This window comes from Ovis canadensis, chromosome 1 (genome assembly GCF_042477335.2).
Source record: "Ovis canadensis isolate MfBH-ARS-UI-01 breed Bighorn chromosome 1, ARS-UI_OviCan_v2, whole genome shotgun sequence".
Classification (NCBI taxonomy): Eukaryota; Metazoa; Chordata; class Mammalia; order Artiodactyla; family Bovidae; genus Ovis; species Ovis canadensis.
The window spans coordinates 101,924,418-101,948,268 of record NC_091245.1 but is presented as its reverse complement, the minus strand read 5'-3'; the positions used below and the strand labels follow the sequence as shown (position 1 = coordinate 101,948,268).

General features: G+C 39.3%; 1 protein-coding gene across 2 annotated transcripts; it reads right to left on the bottom strand.

Annotated features, from left to right (window-relative positions):
• Positions 1–1,749: 1,749 nt before the first annotated feature.
• On the bottom strand, positions 1,750–23,494 carry GABPB2 (GA binding protein transcription factor subunit beta 2). 2 transcript variants are annotated; one of them, XM_069541748.1, is made up of 9 exons: positions 23,176–23,494; positions 19,399–19,538; positions 17,730–17,897; positions 16,990–17,184; positions 14,919–15,057; positions 9,132–9,248; positions 7,193–7,378; positions 3,598–3,728; positions 1,750–3,475 (listed from the first exon to the last, which is right to left on the bottom strand). In XM_069541748.1, the coding sequence occupies exons 2-9, from the start codon at positions 19,504–19,506 to the stop codon at positions 3,176–3,178; spliced, it is 1,344 nt and encodes a 447-aa protein (XP_069397849.1). In that variant the 5' UTR covers positions 19,507–19,538; positions 23,176–23,494; the 3' UTR covers positions 1,750–3,175. The 2 variants fall into 2 exon arrangements, with proteins under 2 accessions (XP_069397849.1, XP_069397855.1); XM_069541754.1 differs by lacking the exon at positions 17,730–17,897 and having other exon boundaries at positions 23,176–23,349.
• Positions 23,495–23,851: the final 357 nt, after the last annotated feature.

Below are 23,851 nucleotides of genomic sequence, written 5' to 3'. Positions count from 1 at the left end.
TCAAATCCTATTTTCCTTCTCTGGAATGCTAAATGGTCTATTCCAGGTAAATAAAAACAAATGCCCTTTTAGTACCCACCCCTTTCCAAACATTGCCCTTCTCTCTCTCCCTAACCCAATCCCTCCTTAAACCCCCTATCTCAGAGACCCCATCATCAAAAATGACTTGGGCTATATTAGATATTTTTCTGAGTGGGAATGATAGGCTTTTACAGAAAAAGAATAAGAACCTCTAAACAGTAGGGGCTCTGTATACTCAGAAGGGCGTGCTGGATGGAATCAACCTCCATCAGAAGCTACCTTAGACAGTAAGCTGGTTGGACCTAGATATTTTCTGTAAGGTTAACCTCCACCTCCTTAACAGGAAAGAAAAAATAAACAAACAAACCAAAAAACAAGGAACTAAAGTCAATATATACACCAAGAACACACACAAAACACATCTAAAATAACATTTGGTCCCTCTATAGTTAAGCTAAAGCTCTGAAATGGAACACAATAGCAGCTTACTGTTAGCACCTGATTCACAAAGGGACTCAGAAAAAGCAAAAACACTGCAAACAGACACAGGACGATTTGACAGCAGAAACCACCATTTTACACTCACCCTTACCTAGGCGGCTGCACTGCATTTCTCCACCATCCCCGATGGTGCAGACTCATCTCTGATCATCTGGAAAGTGCTCAGTACTTGGTCCATGGAGAAAACCTAGCTGAGGTGGCCCATAGCCAGCATTCATTTCAAAACTGATATTTTTGTCTATAAGCCTCTAATAGCCAATTCTTTCAGGGCTTCCTTGGTGGCTCAGCGGTTAAAGCGTCTGCCTGCAATGCGGGAGACCCGAATTCAGTCCCTGGACCGGGAAGATCCCCTAGAGAAGGAAATGGCACCCAACCCACTCCAGTATTCTTGCCTGGAGAATCCCATGGATGGAGGAGCCTGGTATGCTACAGTCCAAGGGGTTGCAAAGAGTCGGACACGATGGAGTGACTTCACTTTCACTTTTCTTTTCACTTTTGTTAAATTTGGTTTGGGGAGTTATGTTTACAGTCTATTTTGAGCCCTAAATGATTCTGCTCTGGAAAACTGTAGCAAATTACTTCAGTAGTCAAGGTAAATAGAACCCTGTTAACTGTCACATTTTATTCCAAACTAAGAATACATGTTTTCCCCATGATCGCTAATGAAGAAAACCTTATTCTACAGTCATTCAGCTGGCACATCTCCCTCTCGTTCTGTCTGCTCAGCTGTGTCCGACTCTTTGCAACCCTGTGGACTGCAGCACACCAGGCTTCCCTGTCCTTCACATCTCCCTCTGGTTGCTTCTAATTTATAACAAAGCAAGTCCAGGATGATGACCTCTTCACAACCTCTCTCCCTCTCCACCCATATTCCCATTCTTTAAAAAAAAAAAAAACTCCAAGAAATCCCAGCAATGAAACACTTTCTAAAGTGTCTAGGCAAAAGCAGCAGGCATGGTGGGAGAGAAAAGAATAAGGTGACAAAGATCTGGCCAGAATCTCTGGTTCCTTATGTTATGGCACTGGTTGTCTTTATCCCCTCTGCCAACACACTGAGCACCTATAAAGCACAAAAGCTCTACACAAGACCTGACCTTAAGAAAACAAACAGTGTACGCATCCCAAATCAGATGGATAAAAACTCTACAACGTCCTCAGCCTTCATCTCTCCTCCTGTCTTTTCTTGCATATGAGTGGATACCATGTAAGTTCCACAGAAAGGCACACTTAGCAAACTCAACAAAATTTTATAAAGTTAAAAAGTTGAACATATACACAATGGAATATTACTCAGCCATTAAAAAGAATGCATTTGAATCAGTTCTAATGAGGTGGATGAAACTGGAGCCTATTATACAGACTGAAGTAAGCCAGAAAGAAAAACACCAATACAGCATACTAACGCATATATATGGAATTTAGAAAGATGGTAACGATAACCCTGTATGTGAGACAGCAAGAGACATAGATGTAAAGAACAGTCTTTTTGATTCTGTGGGAGAGGGCAAGGGTGAGATGATTTGGGGGAAGACACTGAAACATGTACAATGTCATATGTGAAACGAATCGCCAGTCCAGGTTCGATGCATGATACAGGATGCTCGGGGCTGGTGCACTGGGATGACCCAGAGGGATGGTACGGGGAGGGAGGAGGGAGGGGGGGTTCAGGATGGAGAACACATGTACACCCGTGGTGGATTCATGTCAATGTATGGCAAAACCAATACAATATTGTTAAGTAATTAGCCTCCAATTAAAATAAATAAATTAATATTTTTTAAAAAGTTGATATTAAAGCTTGACATTACATAAATAAATGCTTGGAAGCAAGTTGTTCTGACAACAGACTACCCTCCTCATTGCAATTTCATAAAATCTAGCCAAAGCAAAGTTGGTGTCTTGAGACCAGACTGTTTCCTAACTCCATGAGCCTCTTTTCTGGCCATGTTCCAGCATCGCAGAGGTGCAGCTGGAGGCTGTGGGATCTACATACACGTCTCCCACATCAGCAAGTTTTCTTTTCAGTTTTTAAAAATTCTATTTTAGCTTCTTAAACTGGCATCTGGGGTATGGACACACAGTGGATGCAGATTTACCTAGGTGATTTCTTCTCAGTGAAATTAACTCAGCATAGTGGGGAGTGCCTGCCTGTTCCTTTGGAAGCAGAATATATTTCTTTGTCTTCCCCAAAGCTTACATCTAATCCCTCCTCCCAACTAGGTTTCTTCCCTAATGGATACACATCATAAATCTAAGGCAAAGTTTCAGGTCACTTGATGGTTTGACTATTAAAGGCTCTGGGTATGTCCATATTAGAAATATTATTTCAAAATCTTCTGATAGAAAGTCAGTTATTTAAAAAACAATTGGTCCATAACATCCACCTTTCTTTTACCACTGTGCTTCAAGCAATGATGTGAGCTGAGAAATCTGGTCCTTATTATTTTGGACCCTCAGAAGACGTGTTCCCTAAATTGGGCTTCGAATTTTCCAGTTGCATAGAGAGCTTTCCTGAGCCCAAGTTGTAGCCGATAGCATTGTACCCTGCTATAATTTTCTTCTTTAGGACATTCTTAATTTTTACACAGTTTGTCCTCTGTATTTTTTTTAAGAGGAAAAGGATGGACACAGTACAAGTTGTGGCCCTTGCACATTAAGTTGAAACAGCTTCCATGGAAACTCCAGTGTGAGGCTCTGTGGTCCCTGCTGCCCCAGTCTCTTCTGTTTCTCTCTCTCCCATTGCCCCCTCCATGACTACTACAGCATCTACCTCAGCCACCCCTTCAACCACGGCAAAATCAACTCCATTGGGCTGTTGTCGGGCCATGGCCTCCAGTCTGAGGCGGTACTGTTCTGCCTCCTGCTCTTTCTTTAGGAGCTGGTGTCGGTACTCCTGGGCTCTTCGATTAGCCTCCTGGAGGCGCTGCTGAAGTAGCTCTCTTTCAGTGCCTTCCTGTAAAAGTAAGCCACACAGGTGAGGATTCCTAAGAGCAGACAAAAAGACAAGGGTTCAGGCCTTGAGAAGTCTGGCTTTCGTGTCTTTTGCCTTCTCTCCACCACTGCTAAAAATATTACCTTGCTTTCTTCCACACTGTCTGTCATCTCTTCTATCCTTGGTTTCTTAGTCAGTGGCAATTTCTCTGCTTCTTCTGCCTCTTCCTCAATGACAGTCTCCTCTGCAACCTGACCAGCAGGTACAGTTAGAACTATAAGCCAAAGGACACCAATTGGAGGTGATGAATACACAGTAAAACAAAGAGATTTTGCTTACTTTGAATAGGAAAACAAACTGAAACACATTCTCTAGTATCTTACTGTTCATGTTTCTTTGGATTTTAGAATCAACAGGTAAGGCATGGCTTTGTAGAGAGAAACCGAAAGGATTAGAGGCACTAAGAAGACTTCAGAGGGACATCCCTGGTGATGAAGAATCCTTCTTGCAATGCAGGGGATGCAGGTTTGAGCTCTCTTTAGGACACAAAGATCCCATATGACCTGGAACAACTAAGCCTACATGTGGCAACTACTGAAGCCCGTGTGCTGTGGAGCCGGAATGTCACAATTACTAAGCCTGCATGCCTCACTCAACTATAGAGTTCGTGCACCACAACTAAATATCTCACAGGATGTAATGAAGACCCTATGTGCCACTAAGACCCAGAGCCAAATACACATTTTTTAAAAACAGAAAGACAAAGACGACTTCAGAAAGGAAGGACAATGATTTGCAGGTTTGGAAGCCATGCAGTTAAGACCCAAGCCTGAAGCTTTTATATAAAAGTGTCTGAAAAAAAATTAATTAATTAAGAAAAAAAAGTGTCTGACTACAGATCAGAAGCTGTGACCACTTAGCTTGTAATTCTGCAGGAATCTAAAGTAGGTATAATGTCTTAAATAAGAATTTTTAAAAACCTTTCCTGAAAGCAGTTTACCATCAGATATATCTAATTTAACTATTTCTCTTCTCAAGGATAAGTGAGAAAAGGGTCAACACATATGCATACAACATACAAGATGTACTGCACACCTATCAGAATGGCTAAAATTTTAAAAATAGTGATAACACCCAATTCTGGCAAGAATGTGGAGAAACTGGATTATTCATAAATTGCTGGTGAAAATATAAAATGGTATAGTCACTGCAGAAAAAAAATTTTTTTTACAACACTGAACATGTATTTACCATATGACCCAGAAATTATACTTCTGGACATTTACTCCAGATAACTGAAAATTTATGTTCCTATAAAGCCTGTACATGATGAGTCATAACAGCTTTATTCATATATAGCTAAAAGCTGGAGACAACTTAAGTAATTAAGTGATTAAATAAACTATGGTACATCCATACCATGGACTACTACTCAGCAATAACAAGAAACGAACTACTGATACAAACATCAACTTGGATAGACCTTAAGGGAATTATGCTGAGAAAAAAAACCCTATTGCAAAAAGCTATACACTATATGATTCCATTTCTATAACAGTCTTGAAATGACGAAAGTATAATAATAGAGAACAGACGAATTAGTGGTCACCGATGGTTAGGAATGGGGTGGGAAGGGAAGTGCCTGCAGATACAGAGTAGCACAAGGAATCCCTGTGACAGAATTGCTTTCTGTCTCAACTGTGGTGGTGTTCATACAGTAAACTGCACAGAACACAAACTCACAAATGAAGGCAGAGAAAACTGCAAAAAAATTTCAGGAGCCTGGTGGGCTACAGTCTGTGGAGTCGCAAAGAGTTGAATTACGACTGAAGCGACTTAGCACACATGCACAAAATAGTACAAAATATTTGTACTATTATTCAAAATGTTATCACTTGGGGAAACTGAGTGATATACGGGATCCTTCTATATTATTTCTTACAACGGTACATGAATTATCATGCACAATTACATGTACAATTATCTCAAAATAAAAAGTTAAAAAATTATATTTGGGTTTTAGGATGCATTATGATTTTCGTTTAAAGCAAAAATTGATAGCTTCAATTGACAGCAGTAGAAAGCAGCTTAGATATCTGCTAAGTGGAAATGGAAGTTTTGTCTGGAATTTAAAATTTCTTACAGTTAATTCACAAAATTTTGGCTTTCATTCTTTGAGCTTGGTTAAATGCATCTGTAAAAAGTAGTGCAGTTTATCCAGGCAAAACCTTGAAAATTTTTTTTCTCCCTAGGACCTTCCCAGTGGTCCAGTGGTTAAAACTCTATGCTCCCAATGCAAGGGGCATGGGTTCAATCCCTGGTCAGGGAACTAAGATCCCACAAGCCAGAGGACCTTAAATTTTTATTTTTTTCCCTTAAAACAACTCTGATCTTAAAAAGGCAAAAAAAAAAAAATCCATTCTCATTTAATTAATTCCAAGTAGTCTCTCACCTACTCTGTGAGCTCCCCCAAACTTTAAATGATAATGTCCATAAAAACATCAGTAGTATATTTCCAAATAAAATTCCAAGAATTTATGATACCAAAGCTTGGATTATAAAGGTTTAACTCCTACTCTTTCTTCCTATACTGCAAAGATCCATCAATTCAAATAATTTAAAAATTATAAAATCCTCATAATTATTTAGGCCAACTCAAATTGCTGATGACACAAAAGGCAATGATACCAACCCTTCTTTTTCAACCTCTAGTATTTCTGAGGAATGAAGTTGCAATGTTAGTTTCTCTTTTTTAAAAAAAATTTTTACTTAAGTATCTTTTAATAACTAATACATTCAGATTGTTCAAAGATTGAAAGCTATAAAAGCATATATACTGAAAAGCTTCTCGTCCATCTCTAGCTGCCCAGGTGCCCTGCGAGAAGGGAACCAATGTTAAATGTTATTTCTGAATGTTCTTCCAGAGATAGTCTAAGTCTACAAATATATTAGCAAATATACATATAAACTTATCCCTTTAAAAAATACAGTGTAGCATACTCTACACACTGCCTGTATCTTGCTCTTGTCACTTAAGGTATTTTGGAGATCAGACCATACTGGTATATAAGAATCCTCCCCATTGGTTTTAATAGCTGCATAGTATTCCATTGCATAAGTAGGGTATACCATATTTTATTTACCCAGTTCCATTAATGACTTCTACTTAGGTTCTTTTTAATCTGATAATCACAAATAATGCTGTAACAAATAATTTAGTATATAGTTCATTTCTGTGTATGTGAATATAAATTCATAGAAAAATAACTTTTTAACCAGAAGGTATGTGCAGCTTCAATACTGATACGTGTTGACAATTTGCTCTTCAGAAGATGCATTCACACTCTAACCAGTGATTTATAAGAGTGCCTGTTTCCCCATACCCTTGACAGCATCGTGCTTTAATGGTATATTGGTGCAGTATTTATATTTCTCTTGCCATAAATGAAATAAATTTTCCTATTTTTAAGGAACCATCAGTATTTTCTGTGAACTACTAGTTTGCAATACTTGCTCTTTATTCTATCAGGTTATTGGTTTTACTCACATATTTTATATATATTAGGAAAATCTGACTGGTTTCGGGTGTTTTTTTTTCTTTTTCAGAGCTTCTTTGCCCCATCTAGGATATGGCATTCTCCCATTTCCCCCTAACTTGCCCTAATGCTTCATTTTTAGAGGTGTGTTGAGTGTCTAAAATATCTTTTAATAAACAATTGTCCACACGGGACAACTCACCTTGCTGTCCATCTTGTACAGTCACAATAAATGGCTGGCCAATGCCTCCAGTAGGGATTGCAGTTTGGATATTACCCAGAGGGACTCCATCGGTCACTATGGTGATGACCCTCTGGCCTCCACTCCCCACCACTTGCTGGATTGATGTATCAACAGAATTTCCCTCTATGATTTCTTCTGAATTAGCTAGAGAGGACAAAAGTAAATATAAAATTACAGCTTAAAAAAACAGGAGTAGAGTAACTTCAGCCTCCATGAAGTTGACAATATCAGGAAGAGAAAAACTTGAAATAATGCATTAGAACAGTATTTTCTAAAATGTTTTCACTGACATGTTAGCTTTCACCAGACGGGTTCTATGTACAAATACATTTTCAAAATGTTTGTTTAAATATGCTTAAGTTTTTGTTTTTATTTTGTAGTAAGTATCAGAGACCCTAATAGACAAATAAGCATTGTGACTCTCTAACAGAAAATAAGATATGCTGAGTTTCCCCAACATACTTGATCTTGGGACTCCTTCTTCAGGAAGTATCTTGAAAGTCTAAATAAATCTATAGAGCCTAGAACTATAACTATAAATTAGAGTAGACCTATTTCTATAAGAAATAAAGGCATTTAATAGAGAATTAACAAAATAACATGTCAAGAAGTCAAAACACTGAAGAAGTTTAATAGACAAAAACAGGTGGCTTCTCCCATGTGACTGATCAATAACATTAATAGCAATGAACACTATTTACTATGGGCCAGTACTTTTCTATTAATAAGAACTTTACATGTATCATGTTGAATAAAGATTTTCACTTTGGTTAGTCAATATCCCCAGTAACCATTAGGGGAGACAGCTCCTACTACTATGAAATTTCTGTCTCTAAAGAGTCATAAGGAGAACTTTGCAACAGGGGTAGGGACTATCCACATGAGATGTGTTCAGGCAGTTCAATGGAAATAGAGCATTCACACCTCTTAGAAGCAAAAAACAGTTAAATGTTAGAGCTGAAAGGACCCTGATAGATAATCTAATCCAACTACCATGTTAGAGATGAGGAGACAGACCTGAAGAAGTCAAATGATTTATCCAACATCAAAAAGCAAATTAAAAGAATTAACAAGCACAAGTTTAATATGTTGCTTTTTCCTCTGCCATGCTGCTCATTCATACACATCTGAGTAGAGATCGTTATGATTGCTACCAGTTGGAAAAACAGAACTGGAGGAACGTTCTCAGCATCTAAATGTCTATGGCAGAAAGAAATCAACAATCTGCTTTTATTTATGATGGAGCAGATTGCCAGAGTGCTCCAGAAAGATTCCTAGATGACTATTTACCCCTATCTATTTGCCTCCTACCTATATGAAGTCTTAAACCTTTTCCCTGGAGGCCACTAGCTCTGGCTAAGGGACCTGAAACCTTTCTGTTTTAAAATCAGAAGGGCACTATACAGGATTTATCCCCACAAATCCACTGGGAATGCCAAAATAACATCTGCAGTGAAATGAAGCACGCCAACCTGGGGTACACAGGATATAACAATGAGCGAGGTAGCAGTCCCATGTATTTTGATGCTCTAATACAAGACATCTAGGCTGCTATTTTGAATCATTCTATGATAGTATCAGTCAAAACACAACACAGAGTATTTCCAAAACTCTGCTATATAAGACTAAACATTTCAATCTGATGTACCTTGAGTCAGTGCAAACAAACTTGAAGCTGCAAGAATACAAAGGAGTAACTTACACATTCTCTGACATTATTCAGCTGACTGATTATATCACTTAGTGATTTTTCATTGTGATGCTCAATGACTCTACATCCCTTTATCCTAGTTGTCTCTAACCATAATTCTTTAACATTTCACGGAAATTAAATCTGCTGGAGAGTTGAAAACAAAAGAAGAAATAGTGATTCACCTAGCAGATATCCTTTACCTACCTGTGGCTCTGTGTGAGTTGGAGAGGGGGGCTGATGCCTCAGCAAGAGCTGCAAGGGTGGCCAGCACTGAGGTGGTAGAATTTGAGAAGTGTACTGTTGAGGAGGCATGGGGGTCACCTATTTTGATAAAAAAGGCAAATGAAGTCCAGTGGAGAGAATAGAGATGAACTAAAATGGCTTATTAAATCAAAATCTCAGCTTTTCCTTAATCTTGCTTTCTAATACAAACTTATATAAACCGATTATCATGGTGTTAAAACTCTTAAGGTTTACAGTTTTCCCTTTAAAGTGGATTAAGATAATATGCTTGGTATAGGGCCATTACATTCTCTTCATCTGATCATTCTCTTGGCACTGTCAAGGCTGAGCATCAGCAGCTAACACACCAAGAGTTCCAACCACTCCCAAGGCTGGCTGTACAGAGCTCTTCTTGGCAGCCGGCAGTAAGCATACAGAGCATGCCTCACCCCAAGCTAGGCAGTGGTGAGGGAACAGGCCCCTCCTGGGCTTTAGTCAGTCATGCCTCTTCTATTCACCAGCTCTTCTATTTACCAGAGAGGTGAGAAGACTAGGACTGACCTCAAGGGCAAGGACAGTTAGAAACATGAAGTTTCACATTTTGAATGTCAAAGGATAGTACAATTAATTGATGTTAAAAAATAACAATTACTTAGTTTAGTTATGTCATGATGTGCTATTTTAAAAAACTTCATTCATAACCTTTTCCTCTATCTATGTGATATACTTACAGCTAAGTTCCAAGAGGGAAGTACATTAGATCTGGCAACAGGCATGCCTAATTTTATGAACCGGAAGTATTACTCAACAGTTTTGCATAAATCCAACTTTTATAACATGAATTGCATTTCCCCAAGTCTTTCACTATAATTTCAGAGATAACTTATTGTACCAATTGCAAATTAATTGCCGCTTGGGGCCAAATCCACCCTTCTTTGCCGTGCCTTGTGATATTGAAGCTGAATCCTATAAATATTTCCTGTCATCTGGCAAGAGATTAAGTTTTATCACATAGAAGTGACTGCTCCCCATACTGGCTATTCCTATATTCTTTAGAGTTCTCCTTACCTCTTAATAGTTATCCATTGTTACTAATAAGTTTTTAGAAGTTAAGTTTATAAATTATATATTTATAATATATATTTATTATATGTAAGTATTTCTGACATATAATAATAAAATTATGTGTAATCAAGCTATACCACACATAATTTTGTCTCCTGAATGAAGTGGACTGGTGCACTCATCTTTTTAAACCCGTAATTAGCTTTATCTATTTTGGCTGTGCTGGGCGTTCACTGCCGCATAGGCTTCTTTCTGGTTTCGGGGAGCAGGGGCTACCCTCTAGCTGTGGGGCACGGGCTTCTCATTGCGGTGGCTTCTCCTGTTGCGGAGCATGGGCTCCAGGGCACGAGGGCTTCCACAGCTGCAATTCCTGGGCTCGAGAGCACAGGCTCCATTAGTTGTGGGGCGCGGGCTTACTCTGCGCCATGTACGAACACGTATCTCCCGCACTGGCAGGCAGACTCTTTACCCCCGAACCACCAGGGAAGCTCTAAATGTACTCTTACTTTTTGTTTTCTCAATTGCACACCTTAAAAAAAGTCAGTTATCTGCAAAATACTTTCAAAGCTTTTGGATGACGACTGTGGGAGTGAAGATAAGGGTGGAGAAAATAATGATATCCTTATTTTAATTCTCTCATACTCAAGGAACCAAATAGTCTTAGTGAAACACAGTGCATGACCTCTAGACAGAGCTTGTGTCAATCTAATGACCTTGTAAGCGCAAGATTAGCTACAGCTTGTACTCTAATTTTCCTGCTTAGTTCATGTTTTTCTTATCACTCAGACTATCATACCAAGTGCTGACATGAGAACTCACAAATGAAACAAACGAGGAACAAGCAAGTTTTAGATACACCCCTCATGGAGGTTGTAATATATGTGACAGTAAGTCACTAACAATGAAAAATACACTGCCATTATATTATCACAGTTAGAACACACACAGACAAACACACAAACAAGGCTGTTATACTTAAAGTTCAAGTAAGACAAATCAGGTAGGCCATCAAGCTAAAGGAGACTACTTGTGTAGAACTGCTTCATGAAAAAGGCAGTATATACTTTTTAGCACATGATGATTCCAACCTAAGGGTATTTGTTCTCGCTCTAATTCAAACATAATGACTCACCCAAATTCTCTTCCATAACAAGATGAAGAAAGAACATTTGTGAAAAATTAGGTTTAGTATTCTGACCGAATACTACATTGGAAAGTTGAAACTGAAAAGAGACGATACAAATGATCTCTTTAGACTTATCCCAGAGAGTTCTGGGAAAATAAAGTACTTTATTGTTAAATAATGCTAATTGCTTCATTTTAATACAAGACCCCCAACAAATAAAGTGAAATGTGCATGGCTGCTGTTGTTCTGGAAGGAAAATGGCATTGTTAGTGACAATTTGTTACCTACTCAGAATACGGCTAATATAAATAAACTCTTCAGATCAGGATTTAGGGGCATGTGCTATGGTTGGCTAGGCAGTCTCACCAAGTCTCACCAAGTCAGTGAAAACTGGTGGTCGCTAAGATTCAGAAAAATTAAGTAATTTGCTCAGGGTCATGCAGCTAGTGAATGTCAAGAGCCCAGATCAGAACCTAACTGTCAGATTCCAAAGCCTGCACTCTTTATGAACCAATACAAGGCAATTCGTACTTGACTTTGGAGTGCATCTTACGATTCTACAGAAAAAGGAAATTTATCTTCATAACTCTGTTTTGCCCTGATTAATTTTTTTTTTGCCCTGATTAATATTTAAGTTAAGTCTGCCTTCTCCAGTCACTGCAGTTTGATGGTAGCACTGATAATAACTGATATCTTTAGTCACAAATGGAAAATTGAAAGCAATCTTTACAGTCTGGATTTTGGTATCAAAAATATCCACCAAAATGACAATCCTAGGATACTTACAGTTAATTTAAAAAAAAATTTATGTATTTATTTTATTTTTGGCTGTGGTGGGTCTTTGTTGTGTTCGGGCTTTTCTCCAGTTGAGGCAAGCAGGGGCTACTCTTTATTGAAGTGCACAGGCTTCTTACTGTGGTGGTTTTTCTTGTTTCAAAGTATAGGTGCTAAAGCGTGTGGGCTTCAGTAGTTGCACTGTTTGGGCTCAGTAGTTGTGACTCCGGGGCTCTAAAGCACTGGCTTATAGCTGTGGTGCACAGGCTCAGTTGCTCCACAGCAAGTAGGATCTTCCTGAACTAGTGTTGCTTGCATTGCAAGGCAGATTCTTAACCACTAGACCACCAGGGAAGCACACTTTCAGTTAATTCCTAAAAATATTGCTGGATGATGGGAAACAAGAGGGCTTCTCCACCATTCAGGAAAAGAAAATCCTTAAACCCAGTTCAACAACACAACCCAAATTTGACTCAGAACTTTTCTCCTTTCTTTTATCTGCACTGATAGGCCAATCCCCTAAAGGGAAACAGCTAGGTAGAACTGCTTCATGAGTAGGATGACACCGGAGAGATCAGCTCTAATTATGTGACGGTTCAGCAGTTTCAATTTGCTGCTGTCAACATACAGAAGAGAAAAAAGGAGTAGGTTTGCCAGAAGCAACATGACAAGCATGATATAGGTCCACAGGAACCAAGGCTAAGAATCTTTATGCTGCATGCCTTCAACTTTGCTTATCATTTCAGATTACAGTCTGGAGAATTTCAGTAGTTAGACTAAAGACTTAATTCTAGCCCATGTTGTAAACATATTACTTTATTGGCTTCTAAAAACTTTTGAATTAAAAAACACTTGCGCTAATCAGTGTGGCCTGAACCACAACAAACCCAAATGGCTGTGAATATTCTGATTACATATATACATATATTTAAGCTAAACTTTTTGAATCATCCAGCTGAAAACTAAAGCATAGCAATTTTAAATGACAGTTGATAGCTTATAAAATGAAGGGCACTACTGCCCCCTTGTGGGCATGAGAGAGTCAACCTTCACTGAGAAGTTACATTTTCATTCAACATTAGCTATTACTGCTGCTGCTGCTGCTGCTGCTACTGCTAAGTTGATTCAGTCGTGTCCGACTCTGTGCGACCCCGTAGACAGCAGCCCACCAGGCTCCCCCGGCCCTGGGATTCTCCAGGCAAGAACACTGGAGTGGGTTGCCATTTCCTTCTCCAATGCATGAAAGTGAAAAGTGAAAGTCAAGTCGCTCAGTCATGTCTGATGCTTAGCGACCTCATGGACTGCAGCCTACCGGGCTCCTCCATCCATGGGATTTTTCAGGCAAGAGTACTGGAGTGGGTTGCCATTGCCTTCTCCGAGCTATTACTGAAGCCCTGCTATAAAATGGGTACTGAAATACAAAATCTCAGTCTCACCACAACCTCATGAAGTAGATTATTACATTCTAATTTAATATATAAGTACAGAAGGCTTAGGGAAGTAAGTAGTATTTCTAAGATCAAGTATCTTGCTGCTGCTAAGTATCTTAGTCAATTAATAAATCAGTATTTGAAAGCAGTTCTGGAATGCAAAAACCTTTGTATAATATGTATCTATTCTTTCTAGTTTATGCTGCCTCTCAATAATAATACATTAGTCAAGATCTTCCTCTGATATTTTACAAACAACTATGAATACAGTTGTAATTTTTAAATGAAAATCGGAAACAGAAAATGAAACCCAGGATCAGTAGGAACATTTATTTAAACGAGGACATATTTTCTCTCATTGTAAAACAAATATCTGTAAGGAGATGTTGAAAATAAACTTGATTTGCTCCTTTTTATTTAAAAAATTTATTATAGTTGATTTACAATGTTGTACTAGTTTCTGCTGTACAGCAAAATTAGATTTGCTCCTTTCTAGATAGATATTTTATTTTATTTAAAACATAAATACTGCGTACTGTGTACTGGTGGTACAGTAGATAAGGCTCTGCCTGCCAATGCAGGGGACGCGGTTTGATCCTGGGTCCAGGAGGATCCTACCTGCTGCAAAGCAACCAAGCCTACTAAGCTAGTGCTCTAGAGCCCATGAGCTGCAACTACTGAGCCCACAAGCAGCAAGTACTGAAGCCCACACTCCTAGAGCCTGTGCTCCTCAGTAAGAGAAACCACCACAATGAGAAGCCTGTGCACCCAACTAAGAGTAGCCCCCACTTGCCACAACTAGAGAAAGCCTGAGTAGCAACACAGACCCAGAGAGAGCAGCCAAAAATGAATGAATTAAAACAAATACACACACGTGTCAAAAGAGCAGCACCAAGGGCTTTTCTTTGCTATATTGTTGTTTTATATGTTCTCAAGAACAAATCAGGACTCTTAAACTTTAGTGGAATAACCATACTTACCTCTTTTATATCAGCATCCAACAACCATTTATGTTTATTTTCGTATTTGTTACTGATTTAGACTATAAATATTTAACTATTTTCCTTAGCAGTACCATATTAAAGTATCTTATATTTTCATTTTGGGGTCAGACATAACCCTTCAACAGATTAATCTGTAGAATATTTTACTTTTAACACAGTCAAGCATTTATGTATAATCCTAAAGTATGATCTTCCCTTCCTCCAGAAAGAATAAAGCATTAGCTTTAAAATCTATTATAAATCTTCCATTTGGGGAATATTTTAATAAAGGAGGGGATATCAGACAGAGTATCTATTCATCTTATTTTAAAAACCTGTAATTCAGGTTCGTTTTAAGTCTAAAATAAATGTCATATTATCAGAACATCACCTGAGGTTGTCTTGGTGCTGGCTGAAGAAACAAGGCTTGCGAGGTTGACAACTTCTCCTGACGTGAAGATGAACGGGGTAGCCATAGTCACAGGGTTGGCTCTCTCGGGATTAGGATTCACCTGATTCTGCATTGCTTCCTATAAAACAACACAAGATATTTCAAAGTAAGAACACTTATTAACTAGCCTCAGTTATACAGTTACTGAACAGCCATGCCCCCTCCTCCCCAGTGCTCTGTCAGGCAGAATTAGTTCTGGCACACAATGTCCTGGGGACCTCCGAGTTCTCATTAACACCACTGTTTTTTTCTCAGACCAGGGCAACAGAGAGCTTAGGTTGTTTTTCCTATTATTTCTACCTTAAAAAAAAAAAAAGGTGTATATTTGCAAAAACCTTTAGACAATTCACTTAACCTCTCTGGACATTGGTTTTTACTTTGAAAAATAAAAGGGGGAGCCTAAAAAGGAATTTCCAGCACTAACATTCTACGATCAATTATGTACAAGACATGGCGCTAGCTGAAGATCCCTGCAGAGAATCTACAGAGAACAATATTCTCCAGAGTTCTGTCCAACTACTTATTCCATTCTGCCACTGAAGAAATCCCTAAGAGAATATATAACAAACAAACAAACGAGCACCAGATTTTAAAGGCTTATTTCCATACGTTGCATTTTTGCTTTCAGGGATATCTGCACAATTTTGGCATAAAGATGCTTATCTCTATTTTATTTTTTTAAGAGTTTCGATTGAAGCAGGTTATCCATTTTATGGTTACCGTAAAATTCCTTCTTGAACCTGCCCCTTCTGCCCTCCAAATCACTTCCTTGATTCTAGCCCTCATTGACTCTTCCCTGGCCTAATGAAAGTCACTAGACGGTAAAGAATCTGCCTGCAATGCAGGAGACATGGATTTGATCCCTGGGTCAGGAGGATCCTCTGGAGAATGGAATGGCAACCCACTCCAGTGTTCTTGCCTGGAGAATCCTGGAGACAGAAGAGCCTGGTGGGCTACAGTCTGTGGGGTCACAAAGAGCTGGACACGACTGAATGACTGACACTACTACTATATGGTTCTTTAGCATTGTCTTCTCTCTCAAGCCTGTGTACCACACTTCAAACCTTTTTAAAAAACCCTCTCATATCAATCCTATATTTAAAAGCTTCCATTGGAACACCACAAAATAGTCCACAATCTTGCACACCCGTGTGTTCAGAACTCAGCCTTTCAAGTCTTAGCTCCTGCCACTCCCAAACTCTGCTTCTCTTGACCAATCTCTAGGCACAGAACTATTAATACTTACTCTTTCCTGATCATTCCATGCCCTTTCACACCTCTTGTCTCTTTGATTTGCTTTTTCTAGCCTAGAACATCATTTTCTCACATCTCTGCCTAATGCTCCTTCAAAACTCAGTTCAGAGTCTACATATACTTTGATCTTTGCCTTAAGCATGATCAAAACTCCCTCCCGTAACACCTACTAGGTATCTGTTTATCATCATAGTGTTCAATCACTATAGTATTATACTGCTTTATATTTGGTCTTTACCTTCATTATGCTGTAAACACTCCAAGGACAGGGCTATGCCCTACTAATCTTTGTATCTCTCATCCTGTTATTTACAATATACACATACTGGCTTAAGAAATCAACGGATGATACCATCACAGCTGATTTTTAATTCTGAGATGGTTTCCTTATGACTCAATATGCTTTAGAGCTATGTTCTATCTCACATCAGTTGATGTATGTTCATAAAACATAAGGAGGCTTTTCATATTATCCCAAGTCAAGCTTAATTAAAAAGGGAAATTTTCATGGAGAAAAAAAAATTCTAAAGCCAAATAAATCTTATTTTTGTACTGGTCACAACATTGCTCTTCAATCACCACAAATAACTCAGGGCTTTATAGAATTTTTTTAAAGATATTAATGACAATCACAAGACTGAGACATAATGAAAGCACTACTTTCATAAGATACAGAAAATTCAGTTTTGATTCAGCTCCTACAAAAAATCCGTAACTTCAGCTAAAGTATACTGTGGTGGTGTAAAAAGAACAGGACCTGAAGGATGACCAGAATCTCAGCATTGTTCTTCTCCAGGGCTATGTCAAAAGCAGACTTATCAAACTTGCTGAAAGCATGGACGTCAGCTCCGTATTTGATAAGCAGCTCTACAACATCCCGATGGTGGTGCTCTGTGGCCCAGTGCAAAGCTGTCATCTTTAGCATGTCCTTGGCATTCACATCTGCACCATTCTGTCATAAAAAAAGTAATTTTTTTCAAAAAGATACTGGTTATAGTAGCACAGGTGCAATATCCCATCACCAGATACTGAGGATTTCTATAGCGATTACACATACTCAAATTTAGAAATGTTTAAGAAATGTCAAAGGGAAAAGCATGTCTAAAATTCTCCTGCATGCTGACAGACACAATGCCTTAAATGAGAGGGTCTCTTAAGGACATCACTGGGAAATTATAACAGATGGGAGAGAAAGGGGAAAAGAACAGATTTTTGTTGCATTTATTAACAGTAAGCTGAGTGCCTGAAAAAACAGGCATAAGAGCAAAGAACACCTGCAGAAGAAGAATGAAGAAAAATCAATAGTCTGTTTAGCCTTCAAAAGATTAGAAAGTAAAATACTCATAGCTAGGATGACTCTTGAAAGAGCTACAACTCAGTGGTATAAACTGTCCTAAAGTTAATCTTTTCCAACCTAGTTTCCTAATGCCTGTTTAAGAAAATAGGAAGGTTATTCGTCTTTTTTACAATATAGACCCGCCACTATTCTTGCTTTACCCTAACAAGTAGTTCCACGATGTGTGCATGTCCATCAGCTGCAGCCATGTGCAAAGGGGTCCTGTCCACTTTGGTCCGTGCATCCCTGCTAACTCCTGCTCGAAGGAGCACTTCTGCTGTGGAATAATGACCATACTGGGCTGCAAGGTGGAGGGGTGATGTTCCAAGCTGTGGGGAAATAATACTCATTTAATATCAACTGTGTGCAAAGTCCTAAAACGTCACTAAGTCGCTTCAGTCGTGTCCGACTGTGTGTGACCCCATAGACGGCAGCCCACCAGGCTCCCGTCCCTGGGATTCCCCTGGCAAGAACACTGGAGTGGTTTGCCATTTACTGGAGGGATACAAATGAAGAATAGGAGAAGCCTAGGTTCCTGTCCTTGGAGAGAGAATCTGGCTGGGCAGATAAACTGAAGAAATGATTTAATTAAAATTAATATACTAATGGACAAATACACATGGTATCAATTAAATAAGTGTGAAGTATAATGGCTTGAAGTCAGGTGGACTTAACAGGTAAAACTCCATAAAGGGTAAGATTTTAAACAGGGCTTAGAAGGTTAAAAAAATAGAAGAGAGCATGTTGAGTCAGGAACAAAGTGGGGGGATAGGCAGGTTCAAAACAATTCTTGAGAAAAGGGCAAAAACTAGAAAGTGACATGTAAAATTTAGGATGCAAATCTAATTGGTTGAAATAGAAGTTTGTTACCACAGTAAAACAAAGCAGAAAGACTAATGAGATGAAGAGCCAAAAGAAAAAAGATTAGCAATAGTGTGTCAACAGCAACAAACAAGTCTGTATCATCTCAAAGTAAATCTTGTTACTATCAGAGTTATCCATCAGCATCCATTTGGTCAGAGATCTATCCCTTTCTTTGGGTTATGCTCTTGAATTTAAAACCTATTTCATTTATTCTTTGCTTTTCATATATTCAGTCTCTCTGCCTGACTGGATTTAACTCACACTGTGCTTTTCAAGTCTATTTATAGAAATGTTAATCTCCTGGGTTTCCTTTCTTCCTTTTTGTGATGTGTTGGCCTCTAAAGTTATGAATTAATCACCTCAGAATAGAGGACACTGCTTATTGAATTGTTAAAATTAAGCAATGCTAACAAAATCTATGAATACTAAGCAAGCCCATGTTATAACCTAGACCCTGGATCTTCTGACACTCTGCTCTCCAAGCTGATTGTTCGAACTCATGAAATTACACCCTCCTCTTTAGCATTTTTTAACAGTGAAAAAGGAAACAAAATGGCTAGGCTACTCCTTATTAATGAGGACATTTTAGAGAAAAGGAAACCAGGAGTTTATTAGTTTAGAAATGTACTCTTAGTATACTGATTTTGTTTAATTTCTAGCTAATTACAGAAGCCTATAACCCAAGTACACTCCAGAGAGAAGTAAACCTTTTAGAAAATACTCTAAAAAACATTATAGAAAATTACAAGTATATAATACCTTACAATTACCATCTATCTATCCACAGGAGATTCACTCAATCTGGAAAACTAAAAGAAAACCATACATTCAGATGAAACAAAGATAATGAAACTCTTGTAGGAAGACTGAGGCAGAAAGACAATAAAGAAAAATCAATTCAGACTATTTAGTCTTTAAGAAGAAGGCTACTAACAGCACACGCTGGGAATAATTAAGAAAGCTTACCCAGTCTGTGGTGAATGGGGCACCATTTGCCATCAATGTTCTCACTTCATCATCTTGGCCTTTTCTTGCTGCTTCTAGCAACCTCTTCCCTAAGTCCACCAAAGACATCTTTATACATAGGAACACAAATTTTCAGGAATCTGTAACTCAAACACAAAGAAAGATGCCTGTAAAAATATTTTTAGAAGACCTCCTGTATTAGAATATATGTAAGATACTTCTCAAGTGGACTATCTGATAAGGCACTTCTTTTCTACTTCAATACAAACTGTCAGGTATTTGCAAAGTTTCAGGCCCTAAACCGTAGTTCCCTCACTTTCAATCTCCAGTAAAATACTTTGAAAATACATGAAACACATTGCTGCCTTTCTAGCTTAAGGACTCAATAAAACAGCATTGCATCCCTTCGAAACAACCATGGGTAGAAATAATGTGTTACATACACACACAAAAAAATGAATAGGCAAACCAAGGATATTGAGACTCGGGTACGTGGAGGACACTTTTTCAAAAATGAACAGAGATGTCACTGCACCTGTCAGAGGTGTCTCAGCAACACCTAGAGTTTTTTAGTCATCAGTTTGGCCAGATTATATACTTTGTTTAAGAGTACAGTTATGTCTAAAATCAGAACAGTTTTTCACTTAATAATGCTGGCATTATTAAATTTTTGTGAAAGCTCACAGTAAAATAAAAGCATCTGAGTAGGACAGTTTTTTCCTTGTAAAAGGCATACAGTCAACTCTCCGTCATTTAAAGAAAAAAAGAGGACTTCCCTGGTGGTGCAGTGGATAAGAATCTGCCTGTCAACGCAGGGGACGTGGGTTTAATCCCTGGATTTGGGAAGATTTCACGTGCTGGGGAGCAACTAAGCCTGTCCACCTGTGGGCTGGAGCACCCTGGAGCCTGTGCCACCCAGGAGAGGGCATCACAAGAAGCCCGTGCACCACAACAAAGAGTAGCTCCCATGTGCACAACTGAAGAAAGCCCAAGCGTAGCAAAGAAGACCCAGCACAGCCAAAAAAAAATGCTGCATTAAACACATGAAATCAAAGGCAATAAATGACGGAGATTGTCTTAAAAAGCAACCAAAATGGCCATTTAAATTGACAGTTGTAAATTAGAAACGGGCCTGGGTATAAATTCAGAGTTGCAGAGGATAATAAGTTCCTGTATGCTACGGAGAATTGTCTGAATGGTATATAATCACCACACATTACAAATTTTCCAACCAGCGAGGAAATGGCTGTTCTTGATAAATCTAATTTTTATTATCTATTTGCTTTCATCTTGTACTTTTTTGTCTTAGTTGCTCTGTGGCATATGGAATCTTCCTGGACCAGGAATCAAACCCGGGTCTCTGTGTTGACAGGCAAATTCTCAACCACTGGACCACCAAGGAAGTCCCTATAAACTTTTCTGATAAAATGAGTGGTGATACTAATAACTGCAATTTTAAAATATTGTATAAAATACATCAACATTTGGATGATGGGCATTGTTTGGTGAACTAATATTTTTCAAATGACCCATATATGTCACAAAATTATGGTCAGGTAAAAAGGGTCATTCAAAGTGAAAGCAGATCAATGGGCTTTAAGGTAATCAAGTATAAAACATTCATTGACATGGTTTCAGATTCCTCACTGCAACTAACATTTAAGAAATTGCCTGCCACTTGTTGGGTTTTTGTGTAACATAGAAGAAGAATAATCACCATTACCTGAACAAGCTATTAAAACACTCCTCTGGACTTCCCTGGTAGTCCAGTGGTTAAGAATCTGCCTGCCTGAATGTGTTATATCTATATATAAAAAAAGTATCACCAAGCCCTAAACACTTCTATAGGAATTCCCTGGCAGTCCAGTGGTTAGAACTTGATACTATCATTGCTGGGGCTGGGTTCAATCCCTGGTCAGGCAACTAAGATCCTGCCTCAAGTCACACAGCACATTCCTTCACCTCCCCCTCAAAAAATGAAAAACAAAACAAAACCCAAAACACCTCTACGATAACTGATCACAAAGGGAAAGAATGTTGAGAAATGTTGACATGCAGCAGATTAAATTCTCCTAATATTGAAGTTTCAGCTCTATTCTCTACCACAAAAAAATATTCAGGCGTAGGCTGAGGTATCTGCTTAAGGAGATACCTAGTTTGGTTCACATTCCTGGGAAGCTGAAACTTCTGGAAGACAAGATCCTTTAATTAGGTTGATTTTAATCCCACTGCAACTGGTGTCCTCAGCTCCTGAACTCTAACAAAATATTTTTGAGCCATCAATTTTGACCCCTACACTCTGCCTTCATATATATGTCAATTTCATAACTTTTAAATCATATTTATGAGTCTGTGTATCAGTACCTCTAAATGACAAGTGACCCAAATGTTTCATCCCATTGTTTAAACAGGCCACCAAAAACCTTATTTCTTATTATAAATGGTAAGTTAAACTTTGGGGTCAGAATGTGAATAGGCTGTTGCATTAATCATTAGGAAAAAAAAAAGTTTCCTAGATATGTATTCAAGGGTCTTTTCTCTCCTTATTCTCACTCTTTGCTTTTAAAAGTAAAATGTATTTTTAAAATAATGGCATTTTGGGGGGACTATGTGTCATTCTCCCATATACCACCAGATGAGAGATGCAGTAAGGATAAGAGACAGTCTAGGCACTTCTGAGCTCCCTTGGTTACTAAAAACAAAAGGAAAACATTCTCCCTTAGTGAATGTACCTCCACTTTCTCTACTGATCTAACTTGCCTCCCAGGATTTTATAGATGAATAAAATAACAGAGCATCCACTTCCCCTCCCAAATGAACACACAATAATTTTCAATAAGTTTTTTTAAATAACTGATGAAGTGCCTGAGCTCTTCACAACGTACTCTATTACAAGAGAGTAATTTTGCTTGTTGATACAAAAATTTAGGTGGGGCACTTCTTTCACTGTTATCAAAGCATATATGAACAAAGATGCTTAAGAACATCTCTTGTGGACTGGGTGGATCAAATGGTACAATGAAAATACAGTCTCAGATGGCCAAAAATGTTAAGTTGCTGAAGGTAAATCATAGAATATCCTTTTCCATAGATGTTTTAAAAAGAGAGATGAGAGAGAAAGGTCCTTCTGGAAAGGGAGAGAAGAATGGGATGTCTGCGGGCTCAAGAAAATCTGTGAGAAAAGGAGAATGGTTAGGAAGGAGAAATGGAATTGAAGAGTCCATGATATGACGACCTTTTTCTATTGCACACGTCCCCACTGCTGCGCCAGCTGTACAAACAACTGTGTAAAAACTGGAGGCGGAGCCCTCACTGCTCTTGCTCAGATTGCTGAGCTCATTAATAATCTTTAGGCTATTCCTGGGATCAGAGAGTTAGGGAATCCTTTTTCTCCTCTATTAGAGCGATGTTCAGTCTTTCTGCAAAAAGGGTCAACTAGGGACAGGAGCCAGGGTCTCAGCCTCGAGGGCAGCCCCCGGCCCGCGCGCCGCGCTGCCCCCTAGCGGTCACCTCTGTGGCCTTGGCTTCCCTCGGTCCAGCTCCCCAGCCCCAGGTCTTACACCCACCCCCTTCTTCACCTCCCAGTCCCCTCCCCTTCCTCCCAGCAGCATCCCCTTCCTCTCCTTCCCTCAGCCGCCCCCGCTCTGGCGAGGGGGCGCCGCTCCGACTGCACCGAGAAGTTGGGGGCCGAGCTGGAAAGCGGTGCAACTTTTCGCGGCAGTCTCCCTTCCAGCCCTGACGCCCCCTCGAGCGCACGCATCTCTTTTTCCCCCTCACCTCCTCGTCCGGGACGCTGCCGGCTGTGCTTTCACCGAGCCTGCCAGTTTTGTCCTGTTTCCTTTTCTAGTTAAGACTCCCTGTCAATGACGGTTACTTTTTGGCCTTTTCACATATGCATATTTTGGGGGCCTTTAACCCCCCCTCGTGAAGAAATGGAGGCAGCAAAATGGCGGACCCGGAAGTGAAGACTCGGGGAATATAATTTCTGGCGGAGGAATCTATGAACAGAAAATGATAGGAAAACCGTGTTTGTATTCGAACAGAACGATGATGCGCCCCAGAGGTCACTGTCTATCCTCGGAAGGCCTTTTGAGGTAAAATAGTGTGTATTCGAGACGTTTTAGACAGGACTATTTAGCGAGGCGGAGGATTGTCGAATACGTGTCGTATAGGTCCGGCAGGGGACGGACCCGATGGTTTGTTTTGGCGCCAAGAACCTGGTGAAATCGGATTCTGCCCGTCTGTCCCGCTGTCTTTTGGTTGTTTTTAGGAAAGGCATGTTTCGCGGTCCCACCCTCGGGTGAAGATGTCTGGGGCGTTGCAGGGTTTGCTCGTGAACTGAGCTCTTGTGCCGGACGGACATGTTTTCCGCTACAGCTTGAATGTAAGGATCGTAGAGCCAACCTGTCAACAGTTATTTCTTGGCGGGGGCTTAGAAGAGGATGGAGCAGGA